The sequence below is a fragment of the Carcharhinus amblyrhynchos genome, chromosome 12 (assembly GCF_965287045.1).
Source record: "Carcharhinus amblyrhynchos chromosome 12, sCarAmb.v2.hapA, whole genome shotgun sequence".
Classification (NCBI taxonomy): Eukaryota; Metazoa; Chordata; class Chondrichthyes; order Carcharhiniformes; family Carcharhinidae; genus Carcharhinus; species Carcharhinus amblyrhynchos.
Genome location: NC_137335.1, coordinates 13,160,652 through 13,182,712, shown reverse-complemented (window position 1 = coordinate 13,182,712; position 22,061 = coordinate 13,160,652). Strand labels below are relative to the sequence as shown.

Genomic DNA, 22,061 nt, shown 5'->3' with positions numbered 1-22,061 from the left:
AAGAACCTGCTTCACACAGAATGCAACATCTTTACTGAAGTGTACATTAATTAGATAAATGCAATATGCAGTTCTTGCTTTGACTGGAGCACTTGAAATTGTTGTTTTTTTAAATTATATATTTGACTATAATTCAGTAATAAATTCCAAATATATCTTCAATGCAAATTAAACAAATGCGTGTTTTTTTTCAAGCTCTGTGACTACTCCAGCTCCAGTATGGAGCGTATTCACAGAAGCACCATGACAGCTGTGATCCTGCTGGTAACACCCAGCAGGGAAGAAGCAACAGAATTGTAAAAATAATTTTCTCTAAAACTGTTTCCCCATTTTCAGCAATGTAGACCAATTTATTTTTTAAAATCATACTTTTTCTGTCACATTTGTCCTTTGACTGACTATTTTGTTAATCAAAGGTGAGTTTCTCCCTTTATTTTCTAGCCACTGTGGGTCACCAACTGCAGCCAAGAGGACAGGTGGATGACTTGCTCCAGGCCTCTACAGTTTTGGGCTGAGACAGCAGCTGGGAAGTGCCTGAATGTTATCTTGGGACAAGTTTCTCTCCAATTTTTCCTCACTCTTTGGGGAATTGCCTGGATCTGTTCAGCTAATATATGCCCCCTACCCAGCCTCATGCCTGGGCTGCCACATTGATGTTATTGAGAGCAGTAACTCAAAAACACATCCAACCGTTAACCATTGTGCATTTGTTTGAATTACTGATGATACGTATTTACTAACAAATGATAGCCATTGTGATTGAAATGCTAATTCTTCTTCTTAAATTTTCTTCATTACCTAAGCAAAGTTTTACAGCCCAGTTGCAGCATGGGTGGGGCCATAAAATGCAGCGAGCCTTTTAAAAGTCCATTGCCTTTGACAGGACCGGAAATCTCACTGGTGTGAGTGACTTTAAAATTGCTCCCCACGATTGTGAAAATGAGTGTCTCTTGCTTATCCTTATTTTAATACAGGATGCATTCTACCCGGAGGATACCATTATCTACACATTTCTAAGCCAGGGATCGTGTCCTGTAAGGAAATGCTGAAGTCACGGTCTGAATATGTAAGTATTAAGTATCACAATGGGGCATCAATTTGTATTAATCCGTTGGCTACGATGCAGCTAACCAGCCAACAGTTAACATTTATGCTTACAGAAATGTAATGTGAAATTATCTAAGAATTATTAAATTTCTTCCAAAGTGTTCAACCTGATATTTTTATTTCTGATCCAACTGGCTACATAACCACACAAAGGATGTTCACAGACTCAAAGCACAGCATTTTACGTCCCATCATCGTGGCAGAGAGGTTGCACTGTTCAAAAGATCATTGATTCAATAGACTGGAAAATGCCACTGGCGAGAGGAGCTGTAAAACTCCCCCACAGATTTATAGCACAAAAGCCATTCAAAACATTGCACCTATCCCAGCATTTCCAAAGAGCTACACACATAGTCCCATTACTTTCCCTTTGCCCATATCAAATGAAGAGGACAGAAGTAGGCTATTCAATCCCTTCATCCTGTTCCACCATTCAACAAGATCATGGGCAGGATTTTGCTGCTTTGCTCTTCCCAAAACCGTAAAATCTCACCCAAGGTCAACGGACCTTCCATTGTCTGCCCCTCTCCTGCTCCAATTCCATGGCAGGTGGGGACAGTAAAATTTCAGCCCATGTCTCATCTGTATTCTAACTCCATTCACAGGCAGCACGGCAGCTAGGTGGTTGGCACTGCTGCTTCACAGCGACAGGGACCAGGCTTCAGTTCCTGGCTCGGGTCACTGTCTGTGCAGAGTCTGCACGTTCTACCTGTGTCTGCGTGGGTTTCCTCTGGGTGCTCTGGTTTCTTCCCACAATCCAAAGATGTGCGGGTTAGGTGGATGGACCATGCTAAATTGCCCCTTCGTGTCAGGGGTATTAGCTAGGATAAATGCAAAGGGTTATGAGGATAGGACCAAGGAGGGATTGTGGTCGGTGCAGACTCGATGGGCCAAATGACCTCCTTCTGCACTGTATGATTCTATGAATACTTGTCTTGCTTCCATATCCTTTTATATCCTTGGCTTGCAACTATCTATCAATCTTGGATTTAAGAGTATTAATTGAACTAGCATGTGCTTCTTTTTGTGAGGGTTCCACAATTCTTTACATGCAGAAGTGTTTCCTAGCCTACCTCCTGAATGACCTAGTTCTGGTTTCACGATAATGTCTCATTGTCCTAGGCCTCCCCAGAGAAAGAAAGTCTCCATCTACCTCTCAATTCATTTCGAAGTTGTAAAATTATCAATCAAATCATCCTCTAGCTTTTCATTTTCCAGAGAATATAAAGCTAGTATATGTAATTTCTCCTAATAATCAAATCCCTGGACGCACGATAACATTCTGGTGCATCTGTGCTGCATTTCTTCCAAGACCATATATCCTTTCAAAGGTGCGATGCACTAACTTCTGTACAATACTGAAGATGTGGTCTAACCAAGGCTTTGTACAGCTGTAGTAAAACATCCTCTCTATGTTCTATTTATAAGGCTAACATTCCATTAACCATTTTGATTACCTTTTTGCACCTAACCTCTGCATGGCAATCTGTGTACATGGATCCCTTTAGATCTCCACTATTTGTAACTGTTTACTGTTTAAATAATACCCAAATTTATCCTTCTTGTCAAAAATTGATTACCTCACACCTTTGTCTCTCTCTTTACATAACTTCCTTATTGTCCATGAGTTGTTTATCATTGTTCGCTACATATTTCTATGTCATGATACTACAATGGTTGATGTTTCTCTACACTCTAGCTATGACTGTAACACTATATTCTACACCCACTCCTTTCCTTCTCTCCTACATACTCTATGAATGGTGTGCTTTGTCTGTATAGCATAGAAGAAACAATACTTTTCACCGTATACCAATACATGAGACAATAATAAATCATATCAAGGTGAAGAGGCAGGCCCCAAGACCTACTTCAGCCAGTACAGGGTCAGAACCTGCACCACACTTTGGCCAACTGAGCTATCTGGCCACAACCTCATAGTGACCTACATTAAACATGCCACAGTTTTGTCCACTTTCCTTACATAATTTATTTTACAATAGCTTATATAATATTGACCTAGCAACAAAAAGAAACATCTTCGGACTCATTTTGAGCAATGCCACAGTAGATCCAACAAAATATGTTTTGATAGATTAAAAGCTATGTGTGCAATTTTGGCATTGTTTCATTTTTATGCATTTTAAATGGTCAGAAAACTACATTTCTTTTATTTGTTTCTGAGAGTTATTCAAAAGCAATGCCTTGAAACAAGTGCTGTGATGGAATATAGGTAGCTACAATCACACTGGGTGACTCCAATGCCTATTTTTGTGAGTTTGTGTAGGTGCAAACAAGATTTATAACCTCGACCTTGGAGGTAAAGCAGGGCTATGGGAGATCGGCATCATTTTATAAATGGGGAAAAAGTAAACCTCATTTATTTCACATTCCTTGAATTACATTGAATTACTTTGAATTTACATTGTCATGATCCTCTGTAGGTTACAGAAATCCTACTAAGGTCACATCTTCTGTTTTTGGCACTAACTAGCCAACATATTTTGTGGCACATTGGTGGTTAAAATTATCCAGTAAGGAAGTCAGCTTAGCCAAAAACAGCATGAAATGTCATCCAGAAATTCTAATCGTATTTTGTTGCATCTAATGATGGATTGCCATTATATTGGGAGGTTTATTAAGAAGACAGCCTATGATGCAGAATCAAATAATTTCTAACACCATTCTACAGCAAGCATTGTTTGCTGCTGTAGAGAGATCTAACATTTTTTTTAATGATGCCAATTGACTTGATCATGTGAAACTGATCTCTAACAGCCATAAGCTTTATCACCTTTAGCACTCTCAGATACTGTTCGCATTGTATTTCCATTCCCATAAAGATGAGCATCTGCCATTTTGTAATAGCCAGTTCCACGTTACGAAATGTTTGATAAATGAATTACAGTATAACAAAAGATTGGAACTGCAAATCTCATTTTCTATATGAATGTGCTAATTGCATTGATTTCTGTGGTCCCAATTATACTTATCTGTGCTTTTTCTGTATGATAAATCTTTTTGTGACACATATATTTAATGCAATACTCTATTGCATTGATACGAAGTATAGTACATTGCAAAAATAAAGCAACGTAGAATTTTTTTTTCTGTTGCATCTTAAATTTTGGAGTAAAATGTTGTATATCAAGTGCATTTCCACTGCAAACACTCTTAATAGAAGAGCCTATTAATGAAGAATGTGTATTTTAACAAAACACTGTAAGAATACAATGCAGTAATAATAAGGTATCACGATCCATCAAATTAATCAAAATGAGTTATTAGTGGGATATTCTTTGAAAGTTAGGACAGTATTTTTCATGGTTTTGTAATTATAATACCAGCCTAATGCCAATGTTGGATTTCATAGCATGCCCACAGTGCAGAAGGAGACCATTTTGCCTATCAAGTCGGCACCAACCACAATCCCACCCAGGCCCTATTCCTGTAACCCCAAATATTTGCCCTGCCAATCCCCTGACACTATAGTCAATTCAGCATGACCAATCACCCTAACCGGCACATCTTTGGACTGTGGGATGAAACCGAAGCACCTGGAGGAAACGCAAGCAGACATGGGGAAAATGTGCAAGCTCCACAAAGACGGTGACCCGAGACTGGAATTGAACCCGTGTCCTGGACGCTGTGAGTCAGCAATGCTAACTACTGTGCCACCATGGTGCCCTATTATTAATGCTGTTATATTTTCTGACATAATTTGAACTCTGCATTAAATAAACTAGCTAATAATGAGACATCAAGGCGAGTAAAGATTTAAGAGCAAACTTGAAAGTAAAGAAGAACATACATCCAGAACATTGACAACTTTGGAAAGGATGACAAGAAGAAATACAAAGAGGCTAGGAAAGAAGTCAATAAAACAATTAGAAAGTTGAAAAGAAGCTTTGGAATTTAATTATCAAGGAACAGGTTCTATGGACACCTGAAAAACAGAAGGATTATGGATAGGGCTAATAAAGGACGTGCAAAATAAGTTTGCATACAATGACAGTTGTTACACTCACGCGATGAGGACTCATTAACTTGTGGAAAGTGGAGCCTACTTTTAAAACAAAATGGAAAATGGAGACTCTGACTTGAATTTTGTGCAGACAGAGAGACTCTCCATCTTTGCGAAAATGGCTGCGGAAGCCCAGATCAGGAAAATCACCCCTAAACCCATGTCCTCCTTCCCCCCACCTCCCCCCCTGCCGCCGCCCCCCGCACCCACCCCCAGCCCTTGGAGGGGAGGGTGTGCAGGAGGGGTAGGTTCCACTTTACACTGTGGTTCATAGGGCAACTGCATGTGTTAAAGTGCCAGTGCCTTCAGGCTGATCTGATTTTCACTAGTGGGATACCAAAACATGATGTGCACTTTAGCCTTGTGAGAGAAAGTTTAATGTTAGCATAGGTATTTGGGGAGATGGGGCACTCTTTTGAACATGGTCCCCAAAAACCTTTTGGACAGGTAAGGTCTCCTTGGGAAGAGGTATAGCGCCTTTTGGATTGTTAAAGGAATGAATGAGCATAAAAAGTGGAAAAAGAGGGTGATAGTAAACTGCCTCTTGGACTACTGCAGTCCATATGGTGTAGGTACACCCATGGTACTGTCAGAGAGGGCATTCCAGGTTTTTGACCCAGCAACAGTGAAGAAACGGTGATATATTTCCAAGTCAGGTTGATGTGTGGCTTGGAGGGAAATTTTCAGGTGGTGATGTTCGCATGCATTTGCTACCTTTGTATCTCCAGATAGTAGCAATCATGGGTTTTGAAGGAGCTTTCACAGAAACTTTGATGAGTTGCTGCAGTGCATCTTGTAGATGGTACTGTTGCTACTGTGCATCGGTGTCGGATGATTTTGAATGGGATGCCACATAGCAGGCTGCTTTGTCCTGGATGGTACAAAATTTATTGATTGCTGTTGGAGCTGCACTCAACCAGGCAAGTGGAGAGTATTCCATCACACTCCTTACTTGTGCTGTGGTGGACAGACTATGGTGGGGGGGTGGGGTGCAGCAGGTGATTTATTCACTACAAGAGGTTCCTCATCTTTGGCTAGTTGTTGTAGCCATTGTATTTATAGGGCAGGTCCAGTTAGTTTCTGGTCAGTGGTTAACCCCAGAATGGTAACAGTTGGGGATTCATTGATGTTAATGCCATTGAATATCATGGCCAATGGTTAGATTCTCTCTGATTGGAGATGGCCATTGCCTGACACTTCTGTGGCATGAATGTTACTTGCCACTTGTCAGCCCACGCCTATGAATACAAATGCTTGCTTTTATAAGGGATTAAAGGACTTTAAATTTAGTGAATGGGTTTTTTTTATCCATAAGTGTTCTATTAAAAATAGTTAATTCATCAAAAGACACCAAAGAACTTTATTTAATCATAGCATTAAAGTGGTGGATATTAGGTGAGTTTGCATGGAGGGTATATAGATAAAGAGCGGTGGGTGTGGAGAGCATAGGTTGCCATGAGTTGGCAGTAAAGGCTATGGGGGTGGATGAAAGAGCATAAGCTGGCAAGGAGGTTATGAGTATCTCTGGGAGTGGATGGGATTCTCAGGTGGCATGGGTTAGCATGGCCATGGCATGGACAGTGTGTAGGGGGATTATGACATGAAGGCTGGGAGGCTCTTGTTTTTTCAAAATTGTGACAAAATACTATTTCACCAAGGTAGACCTTTCCGCTCAGCCTGCTTCTGCATCCGCAACCACAGTTCTGCCTCCGCACTGTTTTCGGGGCCCCCATGGCTCCCATTTCACTCCACAGCTCTCAGACTAAAAATCCAAACTTCCGAGACACTTTCTCCCAGGTCACATTTGCGGAGCCAAAAATTCTGCCAACTCTGCTTTCCTGATTCAGGAGCCAAAATTCAGGTCTCGACTTTTGAAACAAAACAAAGTTGAAAGATTAGGTGACCTCTTTTTTGTTTCTGTTAATGTACATGGAAATACACAAGGACCTGGAAGCTAGCCTCCATGTCTGGACAAGATACTACAAACAACCATTCAGGACACTTCATTGATAAAGTATTAAAATGCAACAAAGCTTATGTTGCATTATGCAAATAGTTGGGAAGCTCATTCACAATAAACTTAAGGCTTTTTTCCAAAGAATGGGTGTGAAAAGAAACCCATTCTATCACAAGGATATGCAAATGGATGGAACTCGTTTACCACTATGAGTTAATGGCCAAACCCTCAGAGACTATTTGTGAGGGCACGGAAAACAGATACGTTGGTCATTTGACAGAAACCATGTTTCTGATAGTGGAGATTTAGCAAGATGCATTTTTGGGAGCAGCATGCAGGAACAAAGAAAGAAGAGTTGCAGACCAGAAAAGAACAGGAAACTGCCTAAAATCCACCAGGAGGTGGAGAACTCAGCTTGCCTTTACCGACCTATTTGAAGAACCAAATCAAGTTTTGTTGAAGGAGTTCAACTGCACCTCGACTGAAAAGAAGCCAGAGAAACCTGCTACTGCGAGCTGGAAATCACTGCAAATCTATCTTCAAAATCCTCCAACCTCTATCTCTTCAGTGGACCAGAAAAAAAAAATCATTGGACTGCCACTTATCAAGACTTTATCTCAAATTAATTTGTGGACTTTTAGAATATAAGTGCATGCTACATTTTCTTCTAATCATCTTTTTGTGTGATTCCATGGTGTATGTGGGGAGGGGGAGGGATGCGGGATTAACTAGTGTGATAATTAACTCGTTACCAGTAAATCCACTAGTCAATGCAGAGGAAACCTCTTTCCTCAAAGAATGGTAAGAGTGCAACTTACTTTTGCAATGTGACATTAGCTCACCTTTAAGAGATGATTTTTTCCTAACTCATGTTTTCTGCAATTGAAAGCAGGCCTTTTTGGCTTCAGTTGTTTTTTTATTATGGCAACAGTTTGTCTGGAGGAGTCTTTTTATTGCTGCTTAAACGGGTTTGTTTATCTTTATTGGGATGTTTATGACTCTGCATTGTTAGGAGAAAATCTAGTTGTTAGGTCAGGTGAACAGAAGCTCTTTCACTTTCAGTTTGGAGTTGTTTGAGTTTTAGTTTTAGAAGGGACAGCAAGCTGAAAATAAGTCTCTCTCTCACTGGTTTTGGAAATTCTGCTGATCATCTGAAAGCAAAGCCTTGCCTTCCTGAAGAGGGGAATCAGCTGTTGGTGGCTTGCCTAGAGTCCTTGGTGTTTTGGCATCAAAGTATTCTGAGTCTATCCAGAGAACTACAGACCTCAACCAAAGGACCCAGTTCCAGTATCACCTGAGCATTAGTCTATGCTTAATTAAACCTGTTTGAAGGATCTTGTTTGTGGGATTGTTTTGATTGGGCCAGCTCTTATTTTATTAAGGGCTATACATTGTCGTTGTTGTTTTGGTATTGTTTGTAATTGATAGAGGTTATTGCTAATACTCTTACTATACATGTTGACTATATTCTTAAATAAACTTGTTTGATTAAAAACTCCCTAGTGGGTCATTTGAATCACATCTGAAATGAAATCTATCATGCTTATCTTTGCCAAATACAAGATGCAAAACCTATGATCCAGACGGGCTCCATAAAACACTTTAGAGCTTCTGACCTGAACCATAACAGTAAGGAGTAGAACATAGAACATAGAAAAACTACAGCACAAACAGGCCCTTTGGCCCACAAGTTGCGCCGAGCATATCTCTACCTACTAGGCTTACCTATAACCCTCAATCCTACTAAGTCCCACGCACTCATCCAGAAGCCTCTTAAAAGACCCTATTGAGTCCACCTCCACCACCACCACCGGCAGCTGATTCCACGCACCCACCACTCTCTGAGTGAAAAACTTACCCCTGACATCTCCTCTGTACCTACTCCCCAGCACCCTAAACCTGTGTCCTCTTGTGGCAGCCATTTCAGCCCTGGGAAAAAGCCTCTGAGAATCCATTCGATCAATACCTCTCAACACCTTATACACCTTTATCAGGTCACCTCTCATCCTTTGTCTCTCCAAGGAGAAAAGACCTATCCTCATAAGGCATGCCACCCAATCCAGGCAACATCCTTATAAATCTCCTCTGCACCCTTTCAATGGCTTCCGCATTCTTCCTGTAGTTGAGATGGATTGCAAAACTACATAAGCACATGAGGGAAAAAATAGTTGTGTAAGATATGGTGATAAAGTGAGCTGAAGAGGACTTGAAGAAGGTTTATGTGGAACATAAATGCCAGAATAGACTATTTGGGCTGAATGGCCTGTTTCAGTGCTCTAAATTATGTGATAATTCGATCTAAGTCTTGCTTGACAAAGACAACATAACTAATTGTTAGGAGGCTGACCAATGTAAGATATAATCTTCTTGTAGCTTTGCACAATCTGTCACATTTAGCCTAGATTTTAATTAATAGTAATATTGGACTAAAAGCTATTTGAAACAAGATGGATAACCTCATAGCAATTGTGTTGGTATTTACCTTGTCAGAAGAAGAGCAGGAGTACATGGTACCCTGACAATGAAGGCAAGAAGTCAAGATTGATATTTGCCCAAGAAATGACATATGCACTGTGTTTCAGATTCTTCAATCTCACAGTGAATTTTGAAACTGAGACTCAGAGGTATTCAGTGTCAAATGATTATGCCAGATTTGGAGAAGTTGATAATGATTCCAGCTGCTCTACCCACGGCTTCTAACAGTTCCTTCCACTTTAAGAATACCAATGGATAACATTCTTCTCTGTTGAAGTTTTGTTAGCAAAATGAACAGATATAAATGCAATATAATTTATTTTAAAATCAAGATGATTACTGTGTTCCTGGTTCTATTTTTTGCACCTCCCTGTATGCCTCCTTTGCACTACATCCTAGTTGAGTAGATTTGCATGTGTAAAATCTTTGTGATTCCATTATGGAACAGAATGAAGGTAGGAATCATCCAAAGGTAACGGTGCTACTTGATTGGAGAGATCAGTAGCAATGTTTGATACTCTTTTTTTAAAGTTTATTTGTTAGTCACAAGTAAGGTTTACATTAACACTGCAATGAAGTTACTGTGAAATTCCCCTAGTTGCCACAGTCCAGCACCTGTTCGAATCAATGCATCTAACCAGCACACCTTTCAGAATTTGGAAGGAAAACAGAAGAAACCCACACAGAAATGGGGAGAACATGCAAACTCCACACAGACAGTGACCCAAGCTGGGAATTGAACGAGGGTCCCTGGTGCTGTGAAGCAACAGTGCTAACCACTGTGTTACCGTGCCGCCCCCAATTTGGATTGTCCCAGTAGAGACAATTGCCCTGATATTTACAACAGTAAAGGGGAGAGGAGTCCTGAAGCACTAATTTGTATTAAAATAAATCCCCAACACATCAAGATCTGCCTGAGGGAATTGAGCATTGGCTGCATTCCTGACACTCACACAAACCTGCTGATTTACAGACCTTACCCCCAACATCTACATTTAAGATTATTCATAGGAATAATAGTGACTGGACTCCAAACAGATCAAAATCTTTCTTAACTGCTTTCTGACCGTGACCTTCCAAGCAGTTCTCAATTCAGTTCAATATCTTGTCGTATTACCAGAGGCTTCATTACTATAGAGAATCCTCTCATGCAGTACCTCGTGAAAAACTTTTCGGAAGTCCTGACAGACACTGTCAACGGGGTTTCCCTCAGTCACCATCTTGGTAATTTCTTTAAAAAATATGATCAAATTAGTAAGCTAGGTGGCGTGTCCTTAATATGTCTCCCTCATTGAAGTGATCATATTTTACAATCATAATAATTTCTGTCAGACATCTTTCCTATTACTGATTTTAACCTGATTTTACCTTGTCTCCTTTTTATAAAGGGGAACTACATTAGCCTCCTTGCAGTCTACATGAGCCTTCCCAGGACGCAGTGTGCTATTAAAAATGTAGCCAGCACAGCACATGTCCCATCTTCTTGAGGGCCTTCCTTTGGCATTTAATATAATTTATCTGGATGACACTTGATTTCTTTTGATTCATTCATGGGACATGGGCATCACTGGCTGGCCAGCATTATTGCCCATCCCTAGTTGCCCTTGAGAAGTTGGTGGTGAGCTGCCTTCTTGAATCACTGCAGTCCACGTGCTGTGGGTTGACCCACAATGCCATTAGGGAAGGAATTCCAGGCTATTGACCCAGCAACTGTGAAGTAATGGCAATATATTTCCAAATCAGGATAGTGAGTGGCTTGGAGCAGAACTTGCAGGTATTCCCATGTATCTGCTGCCCTTGTCCTTCTAGATGGAAATGGTTGTGGGTTTGGAAGATGCTGTCAAAGGATCCTTGGTGAAGCGCTGCAGTGTATCTTGTAGATGGTACACATTGTGTTACTGAGCATCGGTGGTGGAGGAAGTGGATGTTTGTGAATGTGTGGTGCCAATCAAGCGGGCTGCTTTGTCCTGGATGGTGTCAAGCTTTTTGCGTGTTGTTGGAGCTGCACCCATCCAGGCGAGTGGGGAGTATTCCATCATAGTCCTGACTTGTGCCTTGTAGATGGTGGACAGACTTTGAGGAGTCATGAGATGAGTTATGCGCCACAGTATTCCTAGTCTCTGACCTGTTCTTGTAGCCACTATGTTTATGTGATGAGTCCAACTGAGTTTCTGGTCAATGGTAACCCCAAAGATGTTGACAGTGGGGGATTCAGTGTTGGCAACACCATTGAATATCAAGGAGCAGTGGTTAGAGTGCCTCTTCTTGGTAATGGTCATTGCCTGGCATTTGTATGGCACAAATGTTACATGCCACTTGTTAGCCCAAGCCTGGATATTGTCCAGATCTTGTTGCATTTGAATATGAACTGCTTCAGTACCTGAGAAGTTGCGAATGGTGCTGAACATTGGCAACCATCAGTGAACATCCCACTTCTGACCTTATGGTGAAGGGAATGTCATTGATGAAACAGCTGAAGATGGTTTGGCCTAGGACACTCCCTTGAGGGACTCCTGCAAAGATGTCTTGGAGCTGAGATGACTGACCCTCCACAACCGCAAGCATCTTCCTATGTACCAGGTATGACTCCAACCAGTGGAGATTTTGCCCCCGATACCCATTGATTCCAGTTTTGCTAGGGCTCCTTGATCCACGCTTCATGCCACTTTTGATGTGGCCTTGATGTCAAGAGCTGTCACTCTCACCTCACCTCTGGAATTCAGCTCTTTTGTCTATGTTTGAACGAAGGCTCTAACAAGGCTAGGAGCAGAGTGTCCTGGTGAAACCCAATCTGGGTGTCACTGAGTAGGTTATTGTTGAACAGATGCTGCTTGATGGCACTATTGAAGACCCACTTTACTGATGATCGAGAGCAGACTTTTTTGGGCTCGGGTTGGAATTGTCCAGCTTTTTGTGTTCAGACAATTTTCCACTTTTCCACTAACTAACATTCTTCACTTCTACTGAATCCTTTCTTAGTTATTACCACAATATTTTTCCACTGTATCTATTTTCTTGCCTAATCCTCATGGCTACTATTGAAAGTTAACCACTATCCAATAAAGCTGCTATCAGAGCAAAGCGAATTCAGCCTCTTGTTGCTATATTCATGCATTATTGATGAGTCAACCAATATTTCCTGTCAATTCCTATAGAGTGCACTATACAGCAGCCACCCTGTTTCTTAGTGTAACAGTTACATTAGCTAACGAAGTGACCAAACCCTAACCACATATTTTGTGAAGCAGCACTTTTCTATGTTTATAACTTGCTGCCACGGACACATGTCTTCAGGGTCTTATATTATCTGAAACCAAAAGAGAAAATGCTGGAAAATCTCAGCAAATCTGGCAGCATCCCTAAGGAGAGAAAAATGAGCTGACATTTCAAGTCCAGATGATTCAGATGAAGCTTTGACAAAGAGTCATTTGGACTCGCAATGTCAGCTCTTCTTTCTCTCCTTACAGATGTTGCCAGACCTGCTGAGATTTTCCAGCATTTCCTCTTTTGGTTTCAGATTCCAGCATCTGCAGTAATTTGCTTTTATTTTATTTTATCTGGTCCTCCATGCATAACTGAAGTCTAAAACACCTGCAACCTAAATTTAACATTGCCAGCCACAGTTTGTGTAATATCCTCAAGTCAGTTAGTTGCTCATGGAATGGTGGTACAATCATACATTGTAGTCGCAGGTACCAGAGCCTCTGTGCTAGTATTTACTGAAGTGGTTCTCTTGTTCTGTTCATTTGGTGTATAATGCATGCTGTCACTACAGATAGCTCAAGATAGCTTCTGAGCACTGGGTTAATTTATGCCATTTCTGCTAATATCATCAACACAATCCAGGTAAAACTGGTCAAACCACCGCAAAAGATTTAGGGGACTTTACATCTCCCTGAATTGCATCAAAACCCAGGTGGGTTAATATTTTTCATCATTGTTCCTCACTACCTTAAGATTAAACTTGCCCTGACAGACTTTAGAACTCCTCTTCTTTTACTCTCTGTAAATATCAGGGAAATCGTGCCCATTGGAATGGTTCAAATTGCTCCTGATCTCTTCAATCTTTTCATAAAGTTGCATAGTCATCTTTCAATGATTCCTTGCTTAATCCTGGCCATGTTTCCAAGTTGAAATTGCAAAGTTGTATTGGTTAAGGAAGGCTTTTCAAATTGTGCTTATTTTCTTATTTTCAGGCACATTTCTAAAGCTTTTTCATATTAAATAATGACTTAGCTATAAGGGAACAGACTAATACATACCATGAAACTATTACATGGATCAGTATAATTTTTAAAAATAATCTTCGATGATATTAAAATTACACAATATTCACAGGTAGAGGTCAGAAAATTGACTAAAAATTACCAGCGCTTATTTTTGATAAACCCATTTTCAATGGTATTTAAAAATATGTGCCAGGTTACATCTCCTAAATGAATCAAGATAGGCTTAAGTTTGGAATGCCTTCTCTTTTATGGCCTACAAAGCTGAACGTTCTCTCTCAATCTTCTGTATGGGACCTTTCCTTCCCACGAACAAACACCCAATTCTGTTTTCTGAGTTCTGTTTGCCTTACAATCTGCACTGCTTTCACTAGTGTTAAGTCCTCACTTGTCTGTAAGAGAAATGATTATGCCTCATCCAAGACCCTGACTATAATTCTACTGTGAATCAGTTTGTCCTTGAAGATTTGAGGGAAGTGATGGCCTAGTGGTATTTTCACTAGACTATTAATCCAGAAACCAGCCAATGTTCTGGGGAACCCAGGTTCGAATCCCGCCACAGCAGCCGGTGGAATTTGAATTCAATAATAAATCTACTGATGACAATGAAACTGTTTTCGTTTGTTGAAAAACCCATCTGGTTCGCCACTGTCCTTTCGGGAAGGAAATCTGCTGTCCTTACCTGAGCTACATGTGATTCTAGACCCACAACAGTTGATTCTCAACTGTGCTTGGGCAACTAAGGGTGGGCACTAAATGCTGGCCAGCCAGCAATGCCCATTTCCCATGAATGAATAAAAAAAAGGTTCCATTATAATAGTTTCCTGCCAGCCTATAGAGATTGTTAACATACAAATCTGTGCTTGCAGGACTTTGTCTTAAGAAGTTGAAGCTGCAGCAACTCCATGCCATGAAATCACATCGTCAGCAATTGATCCTTCTCCATAAAGTAGTGTGCCGACTTGGTCTTTTTGATCTTTCCTGTGCAATCCTGAAGCAGTTCTGTATCTTGTGAACCTTTTTCTCCAGTTGTTCCTTCGTAGGTCTGTTGTGAGCCTACTGTACCTTGAAATATTTCAGGGAGTGGTTGTGTGGATTCCGTGCTGCTTTGGCTGAGCCTGGATCTGTTCCTACTTCTGTGCTGTTGCTTGCTACTTCAAGCCAGTGCCCAATGCTGTCCATTCTCTGTGTCTATGTCTCACTTGTTGCTCCAGCAATGTTCCAATGTCTTGATGAGTCTATTTTTTTATCCGTCCTTTCAATATTTCTTACCTTACCAGCTCTGTGTCTTATTTTTGAGGTCTTTTCCTCACTGCCACCATGCGTCAATGTATGGCCAAGTCTAGACGGGGGCTTGGAGGATTGTCCATTCTCCCAGTTTGCAGTTTCTTAAAACCATTACTTTTTATTTACAGCAAGTATTTGCACATTTGGACTTCCACACAAGTTGGAGTTTCACTTCCTTCCCAATTTCTCTTACTTCTCAGTCATGTCAAATCTCATGAGAGTTCATCTTTGTTACATCAGCATTATGTGTGCTCCTGATGTTAACTCTTTACAGAGCCAATTCCAAATGTAGAACACTTCTTACTTGCCCTTCCTCCTGTCCTGTGATTCAATGTTGTTAGCTATTCAATGAAATTAGACATTCATAGATTTTGTTTGTATGAATCAATACAGTTTTCCATTCAGCTCTGGCAATGGTTATTACGAGCAGCCACATTTAGTTATTAATGGCCTATTTTCAGTCATTTATCTTTCACAAAGGTGAGTATTATGTTAGTAGACTATTTCCAAAAGGGCAGGTAATTTCAAATGGCTTACATGATCTGGACAGTGTCATTTTAGCTGGGATGAAAATACCAGATAAACACACATTGTATGGCACAATGGCACAGGGACTAGCATTCATGTGCTCCATTAATGTGATGGTTTAACTTTACATCCATCCTTACGGAGCCAAAACTGGGACTGCGTGGCATAGTGGTTAGCACTGCTGCTTCACAGTGCCAGTTCGGCTCGGGTCACTGTTTGTGTGGAGTTTGCACATTCTCCCCATGCCTGCGTGAGTTTCCTCCAGGAGCTCCAGTTTCCTCCCACAGTCTGAAAGGTGGGCTGATTAGGTGCATTGACCTGAACAGGCACCAGAGTGTAAGCTAGGGGTGTTTCACAGTGGCTTTATTGCAGTGTTAATGTAAGCCTTACTTGTGACTAATAAATAAACTTTAACTTTTATGATGGGCTAAGAGACCATTAGTTACTGCTGCAAATCTGTTTGAAATGCATTTACAGATGTTATTTGCTGCCCTTTACATTGGGAGTTTGTCAAAAGTTCACTGATACATCAATTCATATAGGATTGAAAAAGCAATGACCCATGGGGCAAGAAAATAATTAATGTCACAAAATCTTTCCGGCCTTCCAGAAAATTGATTTCTAATATATAATTCGATTAAGAAGAATTGGTTGTATTTGATTATTTCTTTCATTTTTCTAGGGGCGTGAAATAATAACAGGAAGTTGGGAGACTGGGGACTACTTTGAAATTTATTTGAATCAATACAGCATGGTAGAATCCATCACTTGTCTATCACTGAAGCCTCTCCCAGTGTCCAACTATATTTGCTTGTACGGACAACATGAGCGTCTCCTTAATAATTTGTGTTCTCGCTTTGATGAGGGCCTGATCACAGATTTGTACAGGTAAGTATTGTATTGCATATTCTTTCTTATGGTATGAAAGGCTGATTATATGTGTTAAATCTTATGTCATTGTGATTGCTGTTGTGTGGGGACATGAATAAAATGGATTGTATCCAGTCAGCAAAATCAAGAGAATGTGGGCTATCTTATAACCACCCAAATTCACACCTTAAAAATAATCTTTTTGTCTCTACCTTAGTATTCTTCTCTAAAGTGGAGTAAAACTTCGGGGGATACCAACAGACGACTCAGATATGTTGAAACCATCCTTAGCTTACTCCTTTGGTTTAAAGTTTATAATTTATTTATTGGTGTCACAAGTAGGCTTACATTAACGCTGCAATAAAGTTACTGTGCCGCCATACTTTGGCACCTGTTCGGGTACACAGAGGGAGAATTTAGCATGGTCAATCCATCTAATCAGCACGTCTTCAAGACTGTGGGAGGAAACCAGAACACCTGGAGGAAACCCATGCAGACACAGGGAGAACGTGCAGACTCTCAGACTCTGCACGGATACTGACCCAAGGCTGGAATTGAATCTGGATCCCTGGCACTGTGAGGCAGCAGTGCTAACCACTGTGCCACTGTGCCACCGTTATCTGGATAAAGCAGCTTCCTAAGGTCACAGAATCCAGTGCCCATAACAATATCACAGTTATGGCAGTGTTGCTATTTCTAGCTATCTTTTGGAGCCAATTTGATCTTAACCTGGTTGCTGATGGCACTAATAGATAAAGCTCAGCATTTTACACTTGTGTCTCAAATCCTGCAATCTGTGAATGAACTAGTCAACCTATTGAATGTGCCTTCGTGAAACTAGTAGAGTTTGTTAGACATAAGCCACTTAGAAAATTGCAGTAGAAGTTAGAATTTATGTTATTACCCAAATCATATGCCATTCAAAAGATGACATTGGACACTGAATGATTCTATCTTTTTGGATACTTGATACTGAAGTAAATGTTTTTATACAAATAGAATTTGAGACAGCAGTATTTTTGAATTATGCTGTATTCTCTTCAATCTCTGGTTCAACTCAAAGCTTCAACAAAAAACATACATACAGCCAAATGGTGAAAGGCTCTGTTTTCCGATAGGAAGAAGTTCTTGCATTGTTTCCTGTCAATTGATTATAACAGCATTGACAATTGCAGGAAGTATAGAGATCATAGAATCCCTACAGTGCAGAAGGAAGCCATTCAGCCCATTGAGTCTGCACCGACAACAATCCCATTCAGGCCCTATCCCCGTAACCCCTTGTATTTACCCTGACACTAAGGGGCAATTTATCATAGCCAATCAACCTAACCTGCACATCTTTGGTTTGTAAGAGGAAACCCACACAGGACACGGGGAGAATGTGCAAACTTCCCAAGCTGGGAATCCAACCCAGGTCCCTGGCGCAATGAGGCAGCAGTGCTAGCCCCTGTACCATTGTGCCATACAATGTGTGTTTATTTGGTATTTTCATCTCAGGTAAAATGACACTGTCCAGATCGTGTAAGCCATTTGGAAAGCATCAGTAATGACATGCCCTTTTGGAAATAGTCTACTAACATAAAATGGTGCTCATGCCCAATGGTCGGCATAAATAACAGTCCAATGTATATCATAACATCTGAGATGTAATTTGGAATATTGGATAATGTGATCTTAAGTCAGCTTCTAATAGGCCTGATATGCTATTACAAGACCATTGCCTTGGGATGCCCTTGGTGGAATTATTACTTTATCCACTCCATCATCTCCACTCCATAGCATAAACAAGCCTCGACCCCTTTATATGATTGATATTGTTGATCGATGAAAATGTTGGTCTATGATTCTGCCATTCAACTAAAGGAGTTATTTTCAGCAATGTAAATACAAGCAGTGAGCCAAAAGGTATCACCTTAACTATCCTTCACTACAGAAGCTATAAATATTAAGGAACATCTAGATCCTCTTTAGGGTCTACAATAGACATTTCACATTACATTTATACAGTTAAAAACACAAATGTGGTGTAAAACATTTAAGGTATTAGCCTATAATAGAACTCTATATTTCCCTTTAACCCAGTACAAATCAGATTGAATTTTATCAACTTGCCTCTTAATTTTGTTGCATATTATGAAGACTTCTCATTCAAAAATGTACCACTATTTACTTCTTATGCCTACGTTTTCTGAAAAGACTTGGGTGATTCACCCCTATATTGCTTTTAGTTCAGAAGCAACAGCCATACAAATAGATTTCAGCACAGCTGCAAACCTCAGTTAGATCCACTTAATTTCACATTAAATGCAGCTCTGGCCACATGCCTCTGCACTTTACCAATGCATAATGAGTGCTTGAAAAAGTATTTGAACCATTAAAAGCATTGGTTCAAATGGGAATTTTTTGCTATTTCAAATAGACCACATACAAGAATGGATTTATCCTAAAATATTTGTACGCTGGTTGCATTTATTTTTTGCCAAATACTTTGAGCAGACCTGAGATATATATCAGTATTTTAATGAGAGTAGTTCTAGAATATGTTCGTTCTATGTTCATAAGAAAAGTATTTTTATAGGAAAGGGTGGTGAATCTCTGGAATTCTCTGCCCGTTGAAGTGGTGGAGGCTGCCTCGCTAAATATATTTAAGACGCGGGTTGATAGGTTTTTGATAGGCAAGGGGATTAAGGGTAATGGGGAGAGGGCGGGAAAGTGGAACTGAGCCACGACAGATCAGCCATGATCTTATTGAATGGCGGGGCAGGCTCGAAGGGCTAGATGGCCTACTCCTGCTCCTACTTCTTATGTTCTTATGTTCTTATGTTATTACTTAAGTATTGTATTGAGAAATTGAAGGCAAATAAGATGATTGTAAGATAAGACACAATTCAATGTGCTGAATGGTCTGCCAATGCATTTTATCTCACAACCGACGTCCATTATTACTATTTAACGGTATCACTTTACTGAGAAATAGTTGATAGTATTGGTGTCTTAGAGTTCTCTTGTAGCAACTAAAGATAAGAACCTAGAAATGCTGGAAATAACCTTAAAATCCTGATCAAAAATGCTGATAATACCCCACAGCTCAGTTGGTATCTGAAGAGGAAATTTAGATTAATATTTTACCTTTGTGATGAAGGCTCTGTGTCTGAAACATTACTCTCATTCAGATACTATGGGGCTGGCTTTGTCTTTCCTGTTCCCTTGATGGATTCTGGTTCAGAGTTCAGCATATTGATCGTTTTGGTGGCCTGTAATGGTGTTTATGTGTTGAACTAAGTGGAATGCCATTTAGATATGCTTCATGTGTTCTTCTGTCTTAATGGGCATCTGATAGAAACTGTGTTTTTTAAATAACAGGACTACCTGAAGAAAACTAAGATCAAGGGTTGCATAAAAGATTTCCATTATTTTAAGAACTCCAGTGTGAAAAAGAAAGTTGATTTTGTTTTATTCATTCATGGGATATGGGCATCACTGGCTGGCCAGCATTTATTGGCCACCCCTAGTTGCCGGAGGGCAGTTGAAAATCAATCACATTGCTGTGGCTCTGGAGTCACATGTAGGTCAGATCAGGTAAGGATAGCAAATTTCCTTCCCTCAAGGACATTCATGAACCAGATGGGTTTTCTCGACAATCAACAACGGTCATCAGTAGATTCTTAATTCCAGATTTCTTTTTATTGAATTCAAATTCCGCCACCTGATGTGGTGGGCTTTGAAATTGCATCCCCGGAATGTTAGCGGAGTCTCTGGATTAATAGTCTTAACGATAATACCATGAGTCCATCACCTCCTCCTATAGACACGTGTACAAGGAGAGGAAATTATTTTCTTCTTCTAGTTCCTTGTCCAATTTCCATGCTTTTTTTCTCCAAGTTTTTACTGGTCCCAAAAAGGGTTGTGAGCAGGGTATCCTCAACTATCTTGAAGTTTCCTACATCAATTTTCAATGGATAATCAATGTCAACACAATGAGAACGTTCTGGAAATATATTAAAATTATAACATAGATTTAGAAAATGACACAAAAGATATTTTCAAACTTATGCCTACAGATGGGGATATATTATCAGTATTATTACTTCATGGCCTTTTGGATAAGATCAAATATAGTGCACCATTATTATTGTCAAGTTTTATTGCCGCAGACACAGGGTCTAGACAGATCACGTGGCCTGCTCAAGATACCTCTATGTTCTCACTTTGGAAACATGTATACCAAGATTACTTGACATTGTTTAAAAAATGACAGGTGAGTAGTGAAAGAAAACACACTAGGTAATATTGAAGTCAGTTATATACGTAATGATTTGCTGAAATCTGCAGAAGTGCCCCTGATCTTTTTTGAAAGATATATATGATCCTTGTTACGTGGAGATCAAATACCATTCAAAATATAAGGAGTACTACGATTTTTGATTTTTTGACCTCTATGTTTTATCTAATATTTTTGATGGTTTTGCATCTGCAAATATAAAACCAAAAATAAACATATGGTGTATTGATACTTGTGGGCTGTATGCTTATTGAACTAAACTGATTTGAGTTCTGAGTGTGGCCTATAAATGAGAATTCTACCTCTGTAGTTTTAGTGGTCTTTCTGATTTACTGTACTGCGATGCCTTTGCAGCCATCTGAATGCGTAATCAACATGGTCAAAGATTTAGGTGATGAACGTGACTATGACAATGCATGGTAAACATATTAAAATACAGTACAGTGGACAGCATGGTCGCACAGTGGTTAGCACTGCTGCTTCACAGCTCCGGAGACCTGGGTTCAATTCCCGGCTTGGGTCACTGTCTGTGTGGAGTTTGCACATTCTCCTCTTGTCAGCGTGAGTTTCCTCCAGATGCTCCTGTTTCCTCCCACAGTCTAACAATGTGCAGGTTAGGTTGATTGGCCATTCTAAAAAATTGCTGATTAGTGTCGTGAGATGCGTAGGATAGAGGGATTAGCTGGTAAGTACTTAGGGATATGGGGTAGGGCCTGGGTGGAATTGTGGTTGGTTTAGACTCGATGGGCTGAATGGCCTCCTTCTGTACTGTAGGGTTTCTATATTCTATAATGTAACATATAGAGACATTTTTAATGATACCAGTAGCACTATTATGAGAAGAATGGAGAAGTGACATCAGTTCCAATGCCTATTAATTTGACATGCATGAAAAAAAACATGTATTATTGGAGAAAATTGGAATGTAATGCATTTCACAGGTGGGAATATGAAACAAATTTGCACTCCCAATGCAGAACTTTGCATACCAGGTGTATATCTATCCTATGGGATCTATTCAGAAATTGAGTACGAGTTACCAGAAGTGAAAAACATAGCTGTGTCGTGATAATTAGACAAAAACATATCAAAGTGCAGTGGGCAAGACTATCCCTGGTGAGTAATTCATGGCAAGGATCAGTGCACTGTTTCACAAGGCACACCTTTGTACAGTGTTGTAAAGCATAGCTAGTCAGACAGCCCTTGCCAGATGATTACAAAATGCCACCGGTACTATACTAGTGTTATATCAATATGCTGTGCAATTCACATTGTTCTTCAAATTGGGCAATGCAGACAAAACTC

At 40.1% G+C, this 22,061-nt stretch overlaps 1 protein-coding gene across 1 annotated transcript in view; it reads left to right on the top strand.

The window, feature by feature from the left end:
* cfap61 (cilia and flagella associated protein 61) overlaps positions 1-22,061 on the top strand; it is a 174,834-nt gene that overhangs the window by 130,715 nt on the left and 22,058 nt on the right. Inside the window, exons 23-24 of the mRNA XM_080199899.1 lie at positions 975-1,066; positions 16,287-16,492. Coding sequence (XP_080056025.1) covers positions 975-1,066; positions 16,287-16,492 — 298 coding nt within the window. The remainder of the gene's footprint in view (positions 1-974; positions 1,067-16,286; positions 16,493-22,061) is intronic.